This window comes from Nomascus leucogenys, chromosome 17, assembly GCF_006542625.1.
Source record: "Nomascus leucogenys isolate Asia chromosome 17, Asia_NLE_v1, whole genome shotgun sequence".
NCBI classification, from domain to species: Eukaryota; Metazoa; Chordata; class Mammalia; order Primates; family Hylobatidae; genus Nomascus; species Nomascus leucogenys.
Genome location: NC_044397.1, coordinates 36955478 through 36976355, shown reverse-complemented (window position 1 = coordinate 36976355; position 20878 = coordinate 36955478). Strand labels below are relative to the sequence as shown.

Here is a 20878-nt window from a genome sequence, read left to right as displayed (position 1 = left end):
GGCGTTGTGGGGAAGGCAGAGGTTTGGCTTAGTAGGAACAAGATCCTTCTTGAACCTGCCTGGGGACTGAGGTGCTGGGACTGCCAGCAAGCAGTGTCTCCAGAGCCTGGGGTCATGGGAGTCACAGCTGGAATTCCACTTGTGGGTAGGTGTGGGGTGGGAATGGGTCGGGGTGGGGGCGGGGTGTGAATGGTGTGCAGCGCGGTGGGTGGGAGGGCTCTTTAAGCTTATTCTAAATTTAAGTCTACAACCGAGCTGGGAAATCCAGCCTCTTCCATTGCCCAATCCCCTACGGGCTAATATGGAGACATCCTGCCCTGCTGCCCTGTCCACACCGCTAGGCTTCATAGATCTGCCCAAAAACGCCTTTACCCGCCTAGTCCGGGCCTCGACTCCTCCTCCTGGCATCCAAGCTCTCTGTATGACTTGGGCGTGCTCCCCATCCCTCACTGTGTCCTGAATGCCCCCTCCTCTCTTTTCAGCACCCCTCGTTGTTACTACCCCCATCTCTCTCCCTCACAGCTCCACTAAAGCCCCCTCCCGATCCTAAGCCCTAACATTTGCTGTTGGGCCCTATTTCAGGTGCTGCCCGACGCCCCATGGGGAGTCCCTCAGCTGTCCCACCAGAGACAGAGCTGCAAGGGGGCCTGGCAGGTGTCAGGCCATACTAGGCTGGACGGGGGTCTCTGAGAGTGGCTGCCCCGCAGTCCCCGCCTTCCTCGTGGGAGAAAGGACGACAGGAGAGCCGGGTGCAGTCCCTAAAACAGGCTTTTAATAACATCGTGTCTTCACTGAAGAGCTTGGCGTGTCCCACCCGGGCGGCGCCGCGGGCTAGTAGAAGGAGTACTGGTTCTCCACGGCGCGCGCGCGGCCGAGCGCGGCCTCCGGGGACTCCTCGGCGGCGGTGGCGGCCACGGCCTCCAGGAGGCGCTCTGCGCTGTTGCTGCGGCTCCGCGCGCTGAGCTGGCCCTCGACGGGGCGCGGGGGGGCGGGCCCCGACGCCGCAGAGGACGACGAGGCGGAAGACGAGGAGGCGCCGGCGGCGTCGGAGGGCGAGGCAGGCGGGCAGGCGGCCGCGGCGAGGCTGGAGAAGTAGTGCTGGCCGGGCGGGTCGCTCCAGCAGGCCGGGGGCGCGGGCGCGGCAGGGGGCGTGGGGCCTGGCTCTGCAACAAGGCGACGGCAGGGCGTGAGTGAGGACCTGGGCTGGCCACATCCAGCAGTGAGGCCGGGATCCCTCAAGGGGCCAGGGCCCATGCTCAGGTTTCCGAGTCGCAGCCCATGTCCTCCAACACATACGCAAGCACACCCGCCCATATGCATAACCAGGAGCACACACATACATGTACCTAACCACGCGTGTGCACGCCCATATAGCCACACGCACAGGAGTGCACACACAATACACACATAATGCACACGCTCGCACACAGGCACACACAGAAGCACATGTGCGCCATGCACGCATGCACACACGTGCACGTATACGTGCACACGCATACACATGCACGTACACACACTGCACACGCTCATGCATATGCGCACACACGTACACGTAAACGTACACACACGGGCACATGCACACATACACTCATGCACACACACACTCATGCACACACACAAGCACATTCACCCATGCCCTCAGTGCTCGGTCCCAGCAGCTTTGCTCTGTGCCTCCCCCGTGCAGGGCATGGGAATCCATACCCCCAGCTCCTTTCATTCCACTTGCCCCAATCCACACCCTTGTCCCCACCCCCATACACCCAGCTGCACTGCTGTTGGGCGCCCCCTTCCCCTTGCCAGGAATCATTAGGGACCTGGCTGCCTCTAGGCTGCCACTTCTGCCTCCATTCCTGATGACCTGACTGCTTGAAATTGCTGTGGCTAGGCTAGGGTGGGAGGGACACGGCTGAGGCTATGGGACAGGAGACCTGGGGCTCATCCCACCCCAGGGGCCACCTTCTTGAGTAATCAAGGGGGTCTTCTTGAGTAATCACACCAGCCAGGTGGTGGCATCTTACCTGGTGGGGGGCCCTGGGCCCGCACATAGCTGCGAAGGGTGATGTCAGCCGAGCCCCCTGACTCCAGTGGGATGGGATGTGTGTGGAAGTGGCGGAGCATGTCAAGCACAGACTGGAACCACAGGTGCTGTACGTGACACTGGCCATGGCCGTTCAGGGACAGGCGCAGGTGCTGTGGGTACAGGTGGGTGTGGTCAGGGGCAGGTCCAGGACTGGGCACCTGGGTAAGCACCTTTGGGGGTTGATGGAAGGACCAAGGCTCACAGGGGCTGTATGGGGCTGTGTCAGGGCCAGGAGGCCCCTCACACATGAGCTCCATCTGGAGATGGGGAATGGGGACAGCGGACCCAGGCTGAGACGGAAGGCATCAGGCATTGTCCCCATGCTGGGAGCACCCCCACTACGGGCCCATGCCCTACACACCTCTGATCTCTAATCCCCTCCCTACGGCCAGAAGATAGCGATTACTGCCCCCATATTAGAGATAGGAAAGCCAAGGCCCAGGGAGGGGGAGTGACTGGCCCATGGTCACAGAGCACAGAGCAGGGAAGAAAACTCCTGTTTGGGTGGTTCCCCCAGCCCAAGAGGCTAGAGGTTGGCCCTCTGTCCCTGCAGAGCCAAAACCTGGAGGCGTGGAAAGCTCCCCAGGGCTGTCTAGGGAGGAGTGATGGCACGCTGCGGGAACAGCTGGAACAGGGCTGGCTTCTCTCTAGGTCTCTAGGGCCTGCATGAGGCAGGTGCCTCAGGGTAAGAAACCATAGGCCTGTGGTGTCCAGTGGAAAGCTGCAGGTCTCTAACTTAAGCCCTATTTTGCTCAACATGTATCCCACTGCAGAAAAAAGTGGCTGTCTCTGGGGTGTGTGTGGCAAGAGGGGAGCTAAGAGGAGTGGTTTGAGGATACACACATAGCCCCAAGCCCAGGAAGGGGAGCTGGTCTGACCACCTACATAAAAGACAGACAATCCGCTGGGTGCGGTGGCTCACGATTGTAATCCCGGCACTTTGGGAGACTGAGGGGAGTGGATCACTGGAGGTCAGGAGTTCAAGACCAGCCTGGCCAACATGGTGAGATCCCCCCCAACCCTTTAAAAAACAAACAAAAAAAATACAGACAATCCCTGGAGCAGCGTGGCGGTCCCACAAGTGAGCTCTGCCACTTAGCAGAATAAGTTGCCAGGACAATGCAGGGACTCAGCCCGAGAGAAACAGCACAGAGGGGTCCCACCACAGCCTCATAGCTGGGCAGAGCCTGCGCAGGGCACAAATGGGTCCCTGGGGTGAGGAGAAGCAAGTTGGACGCATCCCAATCTTCTGCCAGACCTTCCAGACGTTTATTCTGTGAAGGTGGAAAGAGTTGCCTCTGGGAAGGTAGTGATCTTCCCTCCCAGGAGGTATGTAAGCTGGAGGCTGGGGTTCCTGCTTTGTCCCACCATTCAATTATCGGGCCTGGTGCAGTCATCTCCACTCTGGGAGAAGAGCAGCCGGGTAGAGAGGTGAGAGGCAGGTTCAAGGCTGGGTCTCGTTCCAGGAAGGAGAGGAGCTTCCCACCCAACCTTTGTTCCCCCACGCTAGCCTCTGGCTTGGGCATGAGTCAGATCCAGGCCCTCTGGGAGGCTGCCTGGAGCAGCACTGGCTGAGAAGTAAACTGCACGTCACCAGGGATGGCCTTAAGCACCTGGTTGTCAGAGGAACTGTAAGAGCAGCTGCTTGCCAAGGAAATGTCCCTGGTGGAGGTGCTACCTCCTGCATGGTGGGGCCAACCCGGCAGAGGAGAGAAGCCACTAGAGGTTCTGCACTGGGCCACTAGGGGTTAGGGCAGCCGGGGTCCCTGCAGAGAGACACTGTCCCCCAGCTGCAGGCCTGGAGCAGGAGTCCTAAGGTTCTCCCTCCTCTAGTAGGGGCTGCCAGGAAATCCGTCCTGGCAGGAGCCCGGGCTGAGTGTTTCCTTATCGGAAACCTGGGATGCGGGGGCGGGCACTGAGGTTCCTGCCCCCTCTGGCCACATTGTACCCCCCCATAATCATTTGGCTTTGCTGTCAAATTTTCCTTTGAATTTCAGGTCAATAGACCGGGCGTGGTGGCTCATGCCTGTAATCCCAGCACTTTGGGAGGCCGAGGCGGGTGGATCACCTGAGGTCAGGAGTTCGAGACCAGCCTGGCCAACATGGCGAAACCCTGTCTCTACTAAAAATACAAAAATTAGCCAGGTGTGGTGGTACGTGTCTGTAATCCCAGCTACTTGGGAGGCTGAGGCACAAGAATCACTTGAACCCAGGAGGCGGAGGTTGCAATGAGCTGAGATTTCCATGTTGCAATCCAGCCTGGAGGATAGAGCGAGACTGTCTCAAAAAAAAAAAAAAAAAAAAAAAAAAAAACCAAAAACAAAACCAAAGCATTTTAGGTCAATACAGCACGCAATCCTCTTCCTTGAAAGCACACCGCCTAGGTGTACCATCATGCCTCTGATCTAGCTGGGTGCTGTCGGGATTGCCTTCCTGCCTGTCTTCCCCTCCACGATTCTCCCTCCCCTGCAGGTCTCTGATCAGGCTGTCCCCTCCAATGCTGAACCCCACCCCCCAGACCCTGCACAGCTCTCCCACCCAGCCCAGCTCCTCCTCCTCTGCTGGGTCTCTAGGGCTTGCCCGTGTGTGCTTCTCAGGGGTTGGTGACCTGACCTGGGTAGGGAAGAGGGGCTGTCTGGGGTGGGTGGGGCAGAAGGTGGGGCTCTGAGGGCCTTGGTTGGCTCCAACCCCGCACTGGGGGATCTCTGGGTGGAGACTCTCAGAAGCTCCAGTGCTCTGAGATCCCCCGCGCGCAGGGGCTGAAAGGATTTGCAAATTTGCGTTTATTAGAAGGGCCCAGCCTCCTGAGGGCTCAGCCGCCAGTAGGTGGCCTCCCCTTCCGGAGAATGGAGAGGCTGAAATAGGGCTGACTGCAGTCCCTCAGTTATGTGTAGGGGGGACGCAGGTGGCTCACGGAGCATGGCTGGGGTGAGCAGGGCCCATGGGAAGTCATGCCATACCTGTTTGCCTGCAGCTGTTTCCAGGGCACAGCCTCAGGACCGGGGTCACCATGACCCCTCTCCCTCAGGGCTGGCCACTGCACCCCCATGGCGCCCCACGCACACTTGCCTTCGCCTTGCCCTGGAAGTTGAAGGTCAGCACGTACTCCCCAGGCCGAGTCTCACTTTGGCGGATCACAAAGAGGCCGTGGTTCCGGGGCCCCCCTGCCAGAACCAGTTGAGCAGCCTTGACCCGGGACAGTGTCCCGTGGAACCACGGGTAGTTGGATAGCTCCAGCTCGGGCTCAGCCTCAGGATCCGTCTCTGCACCCTGTTCCCCTGAGGTGGGGATGACAGTGTGAGGAACATGGGGGAAGGAGAAAGGGGGACAAATAAATAAATGTGAGAAGAGAGGTGACATCTTGTTGGTTTTTTTACATGCAAAATGCTGTTGGAATAATTTTTTAAACGTTTGTTGGTTTTTAGTTTTTATTTTTTTTTGAGACGAAGTTTTGCTCTTGTCGCCCAGGCTGGAGTGCAATGCCGCAATCCTGGTGGCTCACTGTAACCTCTGCCTTCCGGGTTCAAGCGATTCTCCTGCCTCAGCCTCCCGAGTAGCTGGGATTACAGGCGCCCGCCAACACACCCAACTAATTTTTGTATTTTTAATAGAGATGGGGTTTCACCGTGTTGGTCAGGCTGGTCTCGAACTCCTGACCTCAGATGATCCACCCACCTCGGCCTCCCAAAGCGCTGTGATTATAGGCGTAAGCCATTGCGCCCGGACTTATTTTTTATTTTTTAGAGATGGGGTCTTGCTGTGTTCCCCAGGCTGGTCTCAAACTCCTAGGCTCAATTGATCCTCCTTGCCTTGGCCTCCCAAAGTGCTGGGATTACAGGTGTGAGCCACTGCACCTGGCCTGAATATTTTTTTGTTTGAGACAGAGTCTTGCTCTGTTGCCCAGGCTGGAATGCAGTGGTGTGATCTCGACTCACTGCAACCTCTGTCTCGCAGGTTCAAGTGATTCTCCTGCCTCAGCCTCCCGATATCTGGGATTACAGTCATGCACCACTATGCCAGGCTAATTTTTGTATTTTTAGTAGAGACAGGGTTTCACCATGTTGCCCAGGCTGGTCTTGAACTCCTGAGCTCAGGCAATCTGCCCGTCTTGGCCTCCCAAAGTGCTGGGATTACAGGTATGAGCAACTGCGCCCAGCGGAATAATTTTATTTATTTATTTAACTTACTTTTTTGAGATAGGGTCTTGCTCTGTCACCCAGGCTGAAGTCCAGTGTCACAATCATAGCTCACTGCAGCCTTGGCCTGCTGGGCTCAAGCAATCCTCCCACCTTAGCCTCCTGGGTAGCTAGGACTATAAGCCTGTGCCACAATGCCTGGCTAATTTTTATTTTTTGTAGAGACAGAGTCTTGTTGCCCAGACTAGTCTGGAAGTCCTGGGCTCAAACGATCCTCCTGCCTTGGCTGCTTGAAGTGCTGAGATTACAGGTGTGAGCCACTGTGCCCAGCTGGAATAATTTTAGAGTTGGGCAGGGAGCTGACCCAACCCACTGGTGAAGTCTATGAGGTAAACTGAGGCACAGAGCTGTGAAGGACTATCCTGGAGTTGCTCTGTAAGTCATAAACAAACTTAGGAACAAATCCAGTCGCCTGTTCCCAATCCCTGATTCCAACCCTATGGACCCTTTTCTGTGAGCTCCTTCCTTCCCTCCCTCCTTCCCTCCTTTCTTCTTTTCTTTTCTTTTCTTTTTTTTTTTTTTTACAGGGTCTCTCTCTGTTGCCCAGGTTGGAGTGCAATGGTGTGATCACAGTTCACTGTAGCCTCGACCTCCTGGGCTCAAGTGATCCTCCCACCTCGGCCTCCCAAGTAGCTGGGACTACAGGCACAAAAATGTCTGTGGCCAGGCATGGTGGCTCACGCCTATAATTCCAGCACTTTGGGAGGCCAAGGCAGGAGGATCACTTGAGGTCAGGAGTTCAAGATCAGCCTGGCCAACATGGCAAAACCCCATCTCTACTAAAAATACAAAAATGAGCCAGGCGAGGTGGCGGGCGCCTGTAATCTCAGCTACTCGGGAGGCTGAGACATGAAAATCACTTGAACTTGGGGGTGGAGGTTGCAGTGAGTTGTGATCCGCCACTGCACTCCAGCGTGGGCAACAAAGTGAGACTCTGTCTCAAAAATTCTGTAGAGATGGGGTCTTGCTATGTTGTGTAGGCTAGTCTCAAACTCCTGGCTTCAAGTGATCCTCAGCCTCTCAAAGCACTGGCTGGGATTACAGGTGTGAGACACTGCACCCAGCCCTTGTGGGCATTTTCTTTTCTTTTCTTTTCTTTTTTTTTTTTTGAGATAGAGTCTCACTCTGTCGCCCAGGCTGGAGTGCAGTGGTGTGATCTCGGCTCACTGCAACCTCCGCCTCCCGGGTTCAAGTGATTCTACTGCCTTAGCCTACCGAGTAGCTGGGACTACATGTGTGCACCACCACACCCAGCTAATTTTTGTATTTTTAGTAGTGACGGGGTTTCGCCATGTTAGCCAGGCTGGTCTCCAACTCCTGAACTCAGGTGATCCGCCCGCCTGGGCCTCCCAAAGTGTTGGGATTACAGGCGTGAGTCACTGCACCCGGCCCCTGTGAACATTTTCTATTGAAACTAGATCCAGTGGGAGGGGCCAGGTTCCTAGACCAGCCTACAAAAGCCAGAAGTACTTTGGAGATGTGTGAAGGACCCAGGGGGATGAGATGTCACAGCTTCTGAGGCTTAGCAAGGTTTAGGGAGCCCACAGGTGGCCATGGCTGGGGGTGGGGGTCCAGGAGAGGTGGAGCGAGAAGAGCAGGCTGTCCCCACTGGCACCTGTATTATTGCTGTCACTGCCGCTGCCGCCCGGGGATTCCAGGGTCTGCAGAAAGGTCTCTAGCGGGACGTGGATCAGGGACTCTCTGACGGCATCTCGACCTCGGCTGTGGGGGGCTGTCACCACTGCACCCACGGCTGTCGTCTCTGGGGGGCGGGGCAGGTCGACTGCTGGGGAAGTGGCAGGTAAGATGCACGTATCTTTATCTGTCCACCCTGAGTGTGCCCCTCCTCCAACCCTGTCCCCCTACCTACCATCAGTCAGGAGCTCACAGCTGCAGGAGGCCACGCGGCTGGCCAGACAGCCGCCTCGGGTACAGGAGAGCTCAGTGTCTTCCTCACTGTCACTGTGGAGACAAGAAATGGAAGCCATGTCCTGCTGTGGGACTTGGACTCGGACCACAGGCTACTTACGTGGCCAGGAAGTGGCTGGCAGTCCCATGGCCCAGCATCTAGCCCTCCTGGCTCTGGTCACCTCCCTCTGCCTCCATGTCCCTCTGTCCCACCCTCCACTGGCTCTGTGGCCACCATGTGATTGACCAGGCCACTGTTGGGGCTCAGAAAACAATACCCCAAAATAAAGTCCTCAGCAGCAGCCTCAAGCAAAGAAGTTTTTCTCTGACCTTCTCCTGCCTACCTGTCTCTCAGTCCTCTTCTCCCCAGAGGCACCAGAGAAATGAAAGTCCCTCTTTCCCAAGGTGGGTCACAGAAACCAGAACCCCTTTTTAGGTTTTAGTCATAAAACCTAAAAATATTCTTTTTTTTTTTGAGACGGAGTCTCACTCTGTTGCCAGGGCTGGAGTGCAGTGGTGCGATCTCGGCCTCGGCTCACTGCAACCTCTGCCTCCCGGGTTCAATCGATTCTCCTGCCTCAGCCTCCTGAGTAGCTGGGATTACAGGCGTCCGCCACCATGCCCGGCTAATTTTTTTTGTATTTTTGGTAGAGATGAGGTTTCACTATGTTGGCCAGGCTGGTCTCAAACTGACCTCGTGATCTGCCTGCCTCGTCCTCCCAAAATGCTGGGATTACAGGCGTGAGCCACTGCACCCAGCCAACCTAAAAATATTCTATGTAAAAACCTGTCATAAAGAAATTATCCAGCCAGGCACAGTGGCTCATGTTTGTAATCCTAGCATTCTGGGAGGCCAAGGTGGGAGGATCACTTGAGGCCAGGAGTTTGAGATCAGCTTGGGCAACATGGCGAGACCCCCATCTTTTTTGTCTGTTTGTTTGTTTTGCTGTTTTTTTGAGATGGAGTCTTGCTCTGTTGTGCAGGCTGGAGTGCAGTGGCATGATCTCAGCTCACCGCAACCTCCGCGTCCCAGGTTCAAGTGATTTCCCCTGCCTCAGCCTCCTGAGTAGCTTAGGATCCCAAGCATGCGCCACCATGCCCGGCTAATTTTTTTTTCTTTTTTTGTATTTTTTGCAGAGATGGGGTTTCACCTTGTTGGCCACGCTGGTCTCAAACTGGTGATCTGCCCGCCTTGGCCTCCCAGAGTGTGGGGATTACAGGCATGAGCCACCGCACCTGGCCGTGAGAACCTGTCTTTTTTTTTTTTTTTAGACAGTTTTGCTCTTGTTGCCCAGGCTGGAGTGCAATGGTGCAATCCTGGCTCACTGCAACCTCTGCCTCCCGGGGGGTTCAAGCAATTCTCCTGCCTCAGCCTCCCGAGTAGCTGATATCACAGGCATGCACCACCATGCCGGGCTAATTTTGTATTTTTAGTAGAGACGGGGTTTCTCCATGTTGGCTAGGCTGATCTCAAACTCCCAACCTCAGGTGATCTGCCCACCTCGGCCTTCCAAAGTGTTGGGATTACAGGCATAAGCCACCGCGCCCGGCCCTGAGAATCCCGTCTTAATAAAAAAAAATTAGCTGGTTGTGGTGGTGAGGCAAGAGGGTCAATGGAGTCCAGGAGTTGGAGGCTGCAGTGAGCTGTGATCATGCCCCACTGCCCTCCAGCTTGGGCAACGGAGCTGAAAAAAAAGTAAAAACAAAAGGAAAGCAAGAAAGCAAGAAAGAAAGAAAGAAAAGAAAGAAAGAAAAAGAAAGAAAGAAAGAAAGAAATTACCCAATCTGCCTGGTTTGACTGTAGGTCATAAGACCCCCATTCAAGATAGGGTTCTGTCCCACACCCAGAAGGAAGGAATGCTGCTCAGAGAGGCCAAGAAGAATCTAGACAGACAGGCCTGGCTGGGTCCCCTGCTCAGTCTATTCCCTTTAGATCCTACCCTTTGTGTCCAATCCTCTTTCTACACCGCTGTCCATACTTTGCTGAACCTAAGCATAAAAATGGACCATTTCCCTGTATCCTTTTTTTTTTTTTTTTTGAGACAGGGTCTCACTCTGTTGCCCAGGCTGGAGTGCAGTGGCATGATCTTGGCTCACTGCAACCTCTGCCTCCCAGGTTCAAGTGATTCTCCTGCCTCAGCCTCCCAAGTAGCTGGGATTACAGGCACACGCCACCACCAGGCCCAGCTAATTTTTGTATTTTTAGTAGAGATGGGGTTTCACCATGTTGGCCAAGCTGGTCTCAAACTCCTGACCTCATGATCCGCCTGCCTTGGCCTCTCAAAGTACTGGGATTACAGGCGTGAGCCACCATGCCTGGGCTTTTTTTTTTTTCTTGTGAGACGGAGTCTTACTCTGTCACCCAGTGGAGTTCAGTGGCGCAATCTTAGCTCACTGCAACCTCCGCCTCCCAGGTTCAAGCAATTCTGCTGTCTCAGCCTCCCGAGTAGCTGGGATCACAGCGGGCCTGCCACCACCTCCAGCTAATTTTTGTATTTTTAGTAGAGAGGGGGTTTCCCCATGTTGGCCAGGCTGGTCTCGAACTCCTGACCTCAGGTGATGTGCCTGCCTCAGCCTCCCAAAGTGCTGGGATTACAGGCGTGCACCACCGCACCCGGCCCTCCCCTGTATCTTTGAGTCTTCATTCTGAAGGTTCCTATGTATACACGTTAAATAAATTTACACACTTTTTCTCCTATTAATCTGCCTTGTGCAGCTAAGCACTGTGGCTCATACCTATAATCCCAGGGCTTTGGGAGGCTGAGGCAGGCGGGTCTCTTGAACCCAGGAATTCAAGACCAGCCTGGACAACATAGCAAGATCCCGTCTCTAAAAAAAAAAAAATTAGGCCAGGTGCAGTGGCTCACGCCTGTAATCCCAGCACTTTGGGATAATGAGGTTGTCAGATTACCTGAGGTCAAGAGTTCGAGACCAGCCTGACCACCATGGGGAAACCCCGTCTCTACTAAAAATACAAAAATTAGTTGGGCTTGTTGGCAGGTGCCTATAATCTCAGCTACTTGGGAGGCTGAGGCAGGAGAATTGCTTGAACCTGGGAGGTGGAGGTTGCAGTGAGCTGAGATTGTGCCTTTACACTCCAGCCTGGATGATAGAGCTAGACTCCGTTTCAAAAAAAAAAAAAAATTAGCCAGTCATTGTGGCATGTGCCTACAGTCCCAGTTACTTGGGAGGCTGAGGCAGGCGGATCAGTTGAGCCCAGGAGGTCGAGGCTGCAGTGAGCTTGATTGCACCACTGTATTCCAGCCTGGGCGACAGAGCAAGACCTTACCTCTAAAAAATAAAATAATAAAATAAAATAAAAATAAATAAATAAATTTGTATGCCTTTTCTCTCATTTATCTGCTGTTTGCAAATTGATTTTCCACTGAAACTTCAGAAAGCCAAGGGGAAGGCTCTCTCTTGGCCTGGATACCACTAAGTGGGCAGTCCCCACTGAGGGCTCATGATCCCTGCCCACTATCCCTGAGGGGCTGGGCTCCTCCTGGGATCCCGTGGAGACCCTCAGAGGGTGGGAAGGTTTCTCTCCCGATCTGTGACATGAGGTGTCTTTGACCCTGCCAGCTCGAAAATTCCACCAAGTCAGGTTCACTTTCACAGCGGCTGGGGAAAGAGTTTGCAGAGCAGATGGTCCGGAGGGCGGTGGAGCAGGGATTACAATCACTTTGTGGATCAGGGCCTGGGAGGCGCCTAGGACCTTAATTGTGTTTCTTTAAATGAAGCTGTTAATTAGAAAGCAGCAGCCCTTCCCCCCAGGGCTTGGCTCACCCCATTAGCCAGCAGAGCTGCTGCCAATTGCTCAGCCTGTCGGGCTGCCTGTCCCTCCTACTCGTGGCCTGGCATCTCTCCTGGATGGTGGAGCCAACCTTCTTGTTGCTCTTCCTGTTCACAGTTGACCGTAACTGCCCTCTGCTTATTACCTGCCATGGCTCCCATTGTCCCTGACCTACTCGTTTCCTGAGCTCTCATCCAAATCTCCTCCTCACTGGCTACCCCAAAGGCCTTGATGTTCCCTGTGAGTCCCAGGTGTCTGTACACTTCCACACCTTTTGAAATTATTATTATTATTATTTTGAGACAGAGTCTTTCTCTGTCGCTCATACTGGAGTGCAATGGCACAATCTCAGCTCGCTGCAACCTCTGCCTCCTGGGTTCAAGCGATTCTCCTGCCTCAGCTTCTCGAGTAGCTGGGATTACAGGTGCCGCCACCATGCCTGACTAATTTTTGTACTTTTAGTAGAGATGGGTTTTCACCATGTTGGCCAGGCTGGTCTCGAACTCGTGACCTCAGGTGATCCGCCTGCCTTGGCCTCCCAAAGTGCTGGGACTATGTGCATGAGCCGCTGCGCCTGGCCCCAGCCAAATTTTTATTATTATTTTTTAAGAGTTAGGGTCTTGCTCTGTTGCCCAGGCTGGAGTGCAGTGGCGCAATCCTAGATCACTGCAGCCTCCAACTCCTGGGCTCAAGCGATCCTCCAGCCTCAGCCTCCTGAGTAGCTGGGATAACAGATGCATACCACTGTGCCCAGTTCCATTTCCACTTTTTGCTGGGCTTTTCTCTCTGCCCTCTCCCATCCTCCTCTGCCTGGCGTTGGTCCACTCTTTATTTAAGCCTCGGGTTAGGTGAGCATGCCTACCAGCAACTCTTCCCTGAGCCCAGGGCTGGGTTAAGAGCCTCTCTCCAGCTCTTTTTATTTTTTTTATTTTAAGAGGCAGGGTTGGCTGGGCACAGTGGCTCATGCCTGTAATCCCAGCACTTCGGGAGGCTGAAGTGGGCGGATCACTTGAGGTCTGGAGTTCGAGACCAGCCTGGCCAACATGATGAAACCCCGTCTCTACTAAAAATATAAAAATTAGCTGGGCATGGTAGTGGGTGCCTGTAATCACAGCTACTTAGGAGGCTGAGGCAGGAGAATTGCTTGAACCTGGGAGACAGAGGTTGCAGTGAGCCAAGATCATACCACTGCACTCTAGCCTGGGCAACAGGGCAAAACCCTGTCTCAAAAAAAAAAAAAAAAAAAAAAAAAAAAAGAGGATCTGGCTATGTTGCCCAGGCTGGTCTTGAACTCCTGGCTCAAGCGGTCCTCCCAGCTGGGCCTCCCAAAGTGTTGGGGTCACAGATGTGAGCCACTGCACCAGGCCCCCAGCCCATTGCAGACTCACTCCCATCTCTGCCCAACTCCCAGTGCTCTGAGGCTCTCTTGGGGTGAAGACAAGACTTGGTCCAACTTCCTTCCAGGTCCCCAGGCCCTGGCCCCATACAGCAGGCCTCACAGAGCCTGCTGGGGATTGGAGGTAGGGGGTATTTTAAAGGAGGGTGATCCTGTCTGGCACCAACCTGAATCGCATTGAATTGCTCATTTCTCAAGCTGAGCTCCTGCCCTGCTAGGAAGCTGCTCCTGGTGAAGGCTGGACCAAGAATATACCCAGCCTGTCCACCCATCCTCGGGCCACTTAGACACTCACCCGGGGTCCACACAGCCCTGGATGTCAGCTACCCACGAGTGCTTCTGCAGAGAGTCGATGGTCTCCAAGATGTATTCGGCTCCATTCTCTACCTGGGGAGGAAGGTGGCCAGGAGTGCAGAACATGGTCAGCAGACGGGCTCCAGACCACGGGACATTGGGCCAGAGTGACTCAAATGGCTCATCCTCTTCTCCCACAGCAGGGCTCAAGGGCATGAGCAGCAGGAAAGACAGTGGGGTCACCGTCGGGCACCACCCGGAACTCAGGCCAGGGACCCAGCGGTACAGCCTACAGTTCACACTCTGTATTCCCTCCCTTCTGGGCCTCCCCAATGGGGATATGTCCCACCCCACTGATCTCAGCCCCTCCGCCTTGGAGACGCAGCCTCTGAGGAGGCCATGCTGGCAGGGGGAGGGATGGGTGGCCCAGCATCCCCAACCCATGCCCTGGCACCCCAGGGGTGGGGTTCAAGTTGAGTGGAGAGGCAGCCTGGCCAAACACACTGAGTAGGGGGGCTTGCATGTCTTAGTGCCTGGAGTTCTACCAGCATGGCCATGCGCTTGAGATACACAGCCTCTGAAGAGGAAGAGGGCAGGAGACATTCCTGCTGGGACCAGGCCCAGAGCATAATCCTGCACTCTGTGAACATGGTGAAACGCCATCTCTACCAAAAATACAGAAATTAGCCAAGCATGGTGGCGTGTGCCTTTGGTCCCAGCTACTCAAGAGGCTGAGATGGAAGGATCGCCTGAGCCTGGGAGGAGGAGGTTGTAGTGAGCCGAGATCGTGCCATTGCACTCCAACCTGGGTGACAGAGTGGGATCCATCTCCAAACAAACAAACAAAAAAACCAAAAAAATGTAGTTGTGGGGTTCCCAGGATGGCAGAGCTGGGAGGGTTCTCGGAGACTGCCTTTAATCCCTCTCTGAACAGATGGGGAAACTGAGGCTGGTGAGCCCCTCTGCCTCAAGGCTGTTATGCATGATCAGCAGTTTAGAGGGTACCAGGTGGGCAGGGGCTGTGTCCCCAGCCCCCAGCCTGGCATGACTCAGGGTCCGGGGTTGGTAAACACTCGCTAAATGAATAAGTGAGTCCGTGACTAAACAAATGAGAACGGGCAGAAACACAAACACAACCAGAAGCCGAGAGAAGAGGGTGGGGGCTTCATGCAGGATGAGTGGGTGGGACCAGGCCTCCCCGGGGACATTGCTTCACCAACATCCTCTGATCCTTTGCAGTGGCCCAGGGACCACAGCTCTGGCAGCCTGGGGCCGTGTCCTCAGAAACCCCTGCAGGCCACCCTGGCGGCGGTGTGGGGCCTGGGAAAAGGATGGGCTGCCCCTAGACCCACCGGGGTGCCTCCCCGCCCACCCTTGATGCCTTTGTGCCCTCTGTGGGAGACCGCCCAGTTCCCACACTCCAGTGCCCTGGGATGGGAACATTTGCATAACTGCTGCCGGCTGGCCACCAGTGGGGTGGGTGTGTGCTGGCTCCAGTGGGGGAAGGGAGGGCAGGAAGTGAAACTAATGAGCTTCGCCCAGGCCCAGGGGTAAATGGGAGCAAGGGGCCCAGATGTTGGGCGACACCCGGGGCACTTGGCTGTGGAGCCCAGACTCAAGTCTTAGCTATGAGCTAGGCATCTGTCATAGGGTCTGGGGACACCCCTCACACCAGGGCTCCCTCCCACTACCGTCCTGCCTTAGGCTCCTTCCCCTCGCTCCCCTACGGAGCTGTAGCACCTAAAGGGAAGGTGGCCTGGGGCAGCTGGAGGATCTCTGGGGTTAGGGGTGAGACCTTACCTTGAGCACGAATGTGTTATCCTTCTCTGGCATTTCCAGGGGCATGGTGGTGCGGACCTCAATGATGGCTGACAGTGGGATGCTGACCTTGGGCCTGGAGGCCTGGGGGCCAGAAGGACAGTGAGTGGCCCCAGCACTTTCCGACACCCTCTCCATCCCCTCCCTGCTGCCAGGCATTAGAGTGACCTTCAATAGACTGCCACAGCCACCCTGGTACAGAGGAGTCCCCATCCCCATTTCACAGATGGGGAAGTTGAGGAAGGCATTTCTTTGAAACAAGAAAGAAATTTTTCCTGGCTAGGCATGGTGGCTCATGCCTGTAATCCTAGCACTTTGGGAGGCTGAGGCAGGAGGATGGCCTGAGTCCAGTAGTTCAAGGACAGCCTGGACAACATAGCAAGACCTTATCTTTACTCAAGACCAAAAAATGGGCTGGGTGCGGTGGCTCACGCCTGTAATCCCAGCACTTTGGGAGGCCGAGACGGGCGGATCACCTGAAGTCCGGAGTTTGAGACCAGCCTGACCAACATGGAGAAACCTTATCTCTACTAAAAAATATACAAAATTAGCCGGGCGTGGTGGTGCATGCCTGTAGTCCCAGCTATCTGGGAGGCTGAGGCAGGAGAATTGCTTGAACCCAGGAGGCGGAGGTTGTGGTGAGCCAAGATCGTGCCATTGCACTCCAGCCTGGGCAACAAGAATGAAACTCCGTTTCACAGAAAAAAAACAAAACAAAACAAAAAGAGACCAAAAAACTTAGCTGAGTGTGGTGGCATGGGTGCCTGTAGTTCCAGCTACTTGGGAGGCTGAGGTGGAAGGATCGCTTGATCAGGGGAGGTCGAGGCTGCCATGAGCTATGATGGCACCACTATACTTCCACCTAGGTGACAGAGTGAGACGATGCCTCGAAAAAAAAAAAAGAAAAAAAAAAGGACCTTCTCCTATAGTCACCTTGCAAGTCCAGGACAGAACCAGAATTGACATCTGAGCCTCCTACCTCCAAGCCCTGAGGAGAGAACCCCACCTGGGCTGCCCTCTGCCCAATGCACCCATGAGATCTGTGGTTTTCTTATTTTTGACCTTGACCCATTGTGAGAAATACTTTTAACACTGGGGCCCAATACACACATAGGCAGGTAAAAATATCTCTGAAACAAACATCTCACCAGACAATAGTTACCCTTCCTGTGTGTGATAGAGTGTGATATTTTCTATTCTATTCTAGTTCATGTTTTAAAAAATGCTGGTCTTGGCTGGGTGTTGTGGCTCACACCTGTAATTTCAGCACTTTGGGAGGCCAAGGAGGATGACTTGAGGTCAGGAATTCCAGGCCAGCCTGGGCAACCTGATGAAACCCCATCTCTACTAGAAATACAAAAATTAACCAGGCGTGGTGGTGCGTGCCTGTAATTCCAGCTACTTGGGAGGCTGAGGCACGAGAATCACTTGAACCCGGGAGGCGGAGGATGCAGTGAGCTGAGATTGCACCACTGCACTCCAGCCTGGGCGACAGAGTGACACCCTGTCTCAAAATATAAAATAAAATAAAATAAAATAAAATAAAATAAAATAAAATAAAATAAAATAAAAAAATAAAAAAATGATAGTCTTAAAACCTGGTTGCTTAAAGAAAAATGCTGGTCTCCTGCTACAGACCCGACCTTCCAGAGCAGGGCCTGGAGCCCTCGACTCAGAATGGGGCTCACTGTTTCCTGGAGTGAGTAAAAGAGACCAGTGTTCCCAACAACGCTGTGGGCAGGGTTGATCCAAGGTGAGCTGGCAGGGCTCTGTGGGACCGCCACTCTGTGCCTGGCCCCACTCGCTCTGCCTCAAAGCTCCCTGTCGTGAGCCTGAGGCCCCCTTGGTGCTGGCCTGAGTCTGAGATTCCCAGCAGGGCTGTCTCCGGGACAGGAACTTTCTTAGGAAAAGGAAAGGCCACACATTTGATGGGCAGGCAGATGGGAATTCCAGGAAGAACTGGCCCCTGTCCAGCGGGTGCAGGGCTAGGCTTGGAGCATGAATGGGGCCTGGCTGACCCTGGTGTGTGGCCATCATGCCGGCCAGCGGGGCCGGGGACAGAGCAGACAGAGGCCTGCAGTGGAGGCCTGGACTGGAAGCTTCAGCAGGTATCCTGCTGGCCAGAGATGCTGTGGTTCCCCAGCTTGGAATCTGAGGTCCATCAGTCCTGGTCCAGCTTCCTCCCACCTGCTCCAGCCACAACTCACTGTGCCTACATGCCTGAATGGTCAACTTGTTTTGCAACTCCAGGCCCTTGCCCACAGAGCTTGAACCTCCAAAAGTGCCTGTTCCAGGGTCCTGGCCACCTGGTGAACACTTAGGTAGCCCAAGATTTTCCTCCGGGGCTCACCCCAGTAAGATCTGCAAGCATCCTGAAAATACCAGGTTTCCCAGTGGTTTCCCAAATGGGAGGGGGCCAGCCTCATTGTTCCTTGGGTCCCAGGGTTTGGCCTGGCATAGGGCAATGAGGGGACCTGGGGTTCAGGAGGCTCTTCCCACAGGGGTGAGGAGGCAGGAGGCCAGAGACCCGACTCACCAGGGCTGGCACCTCAAAGGTTGTGTGAGAGAGAAATCTAAGGTGCCAGGCAATGGCTTCTGAGCCTGCAGGCTGCGAGCTCCTGACTGCCCCAAGGGTGCATCTAGGCCTCTCGGAGGCAAGAGATCTGGACTGTGGGTGGGTGCAGAGGCAGTGGGGGTATCATTCGGGGCATCCCAGGGGGCTCACTCACCCTGGGAGCCTGTCTCCTGGGACCAGACACATTTGGGAAACTCAACCAAGTTCTTAGCATGGTAGGAGCTGCCCTCCCACGGGAATGACTCCTGAATACCCACAAATGCCCCCACCTTTGCATGACACAAAGGAGGGGAAGGGCCCAGTGACCCTGCAGGAATGCTGCCCTCTGCCAGCAGCAAAATTAGTGGGCTCTGCCGGTACTAAGCGGTGGCGGGTGGGGCGGCAGGGGGCACCAGCTGCTCCCTCCCCTTCTCCAAGGGCAGCAGACAGTGCTATTTACAGAAGGGCAGCTGTGACTGTCACTCAGGCCCAAGGTGCTGGAGCCCTGGGCCTCTGTCCCTGCCCTCTGGGTGACCCCGGGTAAGCCCCACCTCACCCATCACTGGGCCTTGGTCTCCCTTTCTGACAAGGAGTGGAGTTGGGCTTAGGGTCCAGGATTTCTCCCAGGGAATTAAAGGCAGGGGCCTGGGCAGGAAAAAAGCCCTAGCGAAGTGTAGAGGTGCTGGGACCTGGGGAAAAAGCTCTTCAGAGAGTAGCTGTGTCCCCGGGAAGTCACTTTTCCAGGGTCCATGTGGCTCACGGGCACTGAGCCTTGGGGAGCCCACAACCCTGCACCCCAGGAGACTGAGAGATGGAGGCAGAGCCAAGAAGGGGCGGGTGACTCAGAGAGCACCCAGGGACAGAGTGGGCCCTGATGTGGGAGGTAGGTGTGGGGCCCCTGGTGGTCCCTGGGGGTGCTGTAGGCTACTGTACCAGCAAAACCTCCCCCTGCCCAAACCTCCCAGTGCCCAAGGACCTCCACTTCCATGTTCCTTTCATTCTTGGGACCACCAGGTTGGCAGGTATCATTAGACCAGTTTTTTTTTTAATTGTTATTATTTTTTGAGATGGAGTTTCGCTCTTGTTGCCCAGGCTGGAGTGCAACAGTGTGATCTCGGCTTACCACAACCTCTGCCTCCTGGGTTCAAGTGATTATCCTGCCTCAGCCTCTCAAGTAGCTGGGATTACAGGCACGTAATCCTGTATTTTTAGTAGAGACGGGGTTTCTCCATGTTGGTCAGGCTGGTCACGAACCCCCGACCTCAGGTGATCTGCCTGCCTCGGCCTCCCAAAGTGCTGGGATTACAGGCGTGAGTCACCGCGCTTGGCCCCCAGTTTTTTGTTTTGTTTTGGTTTGGTTTTCTGAGATAGGGTCTCACCCTGTCGCCTAGCTTGGAGGGCAGCGGCGCGGTCTTGGCTCACTGCAACCTCTACCTCTTAGGCTCAAGCGATTCTCCTGCCTCAGCCTCCCAAGCAGCTTGGACTACAGGTGCGTGCCACCATGCCCTGCCATGTTAGCCCAGCTCTGGCACCCACCAGCTGGGTGACGTTGGGCAGGCCACACTCCCTCTGTAAGCATCCGTCTGTGCTCTCTTCTGTAATCTGGGGACCATGTGCTCACCTCGCCAGGGTGGGGTACCCAGAGGATGACAGTGTGTCTGTGCAGATGCCCACCAGGCTGGGGTCTGGACACGCTGTGGGTTCTCAGAGGGTGGGCACTATTGTTACAGCTATTCCCACTTTCCAAAGCAGGGGGGCCACCTTGGAGAAGACGTAACACTACTGCCCGGGACCTGATGGCCAGCCCCTAAGAGGGGAAGGGTCAGTGCACGCCAGTGAGCAACAATGTTGGTGACAGCCAGGAAGAAGCCTGGCATCCCCCTGGCCAGAAAAGGACCCCCTGGGCAGGGGCTGGGCTGGAGCCTGGCAGCTGAGCTGGGGAAGAGCAGAGCCCCATGGAGTCAGACAGACCTCCCAGGGAGCCCTCTGCGAATGTGCTCGGTCACTCCTGCCCTCATCCCTGCAGGCCTCGGCTCTGGGAGGTGCCAGGCACTCTTGGGCTGCAGGAGAGGAGGGCAGGTAGCCGGGCTCTTGAACATCAAGAACGGTGCCCTGGGCTGGGCACAGTGGCTCATGCTTGTAATCCCAGCACTTTGGGAGGCCAAGGTGGGGGAGGATCTCTTGAGCCCAGGAGTTCCAGACCAGTTGAGCAACATAGTCAGATCCCATCTTTACGAAAAATAAAAACCATTAGCTGGGAGTGGTGGTGTGTGTGGTCCCAGCTACTTGGGATGCTAAGAGAGGACTGCTTGAGCCTGGGAGGTGGAGGCTGCAGTGAGCCATGATTGTACCACTGCATTCCAGCCTGCGTGACAGCCCCTGTCTCAAAACAAAAAGGAAAGAAAGGCTGGACATGGTGGCTCACGCCTGTAATCCCAACACTGGGAGGCTGAGGCAAGCAGATTACTTGAGGTAAGGAGTTCAAGACCAGCCTGGCCAACATGGCAAAACCCTGTCTCTCTTTAAAATACAAAAATTAGCCGGGCATCGTGGTGGGTGCCTGTAAATCCCAGCTACTTGGGAGACTGAGGCAGGAGAATCCCTTGAGCCCAGGAGGCAGAGGTTGCAGTGAGCCGAGACCACTGCACTCCAGCCTGGACGACAGAGGGACACACACACACACCACACACACACACACACACACAGAAAAAGAACACACACACACACACACACAGAAAAAGAACACACACACACACACACACACACACACACACACACACAGAAAAAGAAGAAAGAAAAGAAAAGAACCCTTTGGTGTAGCCAGAGGGCTCTTCCTCGC

General features: G+C 55.1%; 1 protein-coding gene across 4 annotated transcripts in view; it reads right to left on the bottom strand.

Annotated features, from left to right (window-relative positions):
* Positions 1-750: 750 nt before the first annotated feature.
* Positions 751-20878, bottom strand: part of SH2B2 (SH2B adaptor protein 2) — a 37226-nt gene continuing 17098 nt past the window's right edge. For 3 of the 4 annotated variants that reach the window (XM_030796743.1, XM_030796745.1, XM_030796746.1), the window contains 7 exons: positions 15468-15569; positions 13669-13760; positions 8147-8238; positions 7892-8062; positions 5150-5358; positions 2019-2190; positions 751-1163 (listed from right to left, as the gene is read on the bottom strand). In XM_030796743.1, coding sequence (XP_030652603.1) covers positions 832-1163; positions 2019-2190; positions 5150-5358; positions 7892-8062; positions 8147-8238; positions 13669-13760; positions 15468-15569 — 1170 coding nt within the window. In that variant the 3' untranslated portion in view covers positions 751-831. The remainder of the gene's footprint in view (positions 1164-2018; positions 2191-5149; positions 5359-7891; positions 8063-8146; positions 8239-13668; positions 13761-15467; positions 15570-20878) is intronic. The other variant, XM_030796744.1, reaches the window with a different exon arrangement.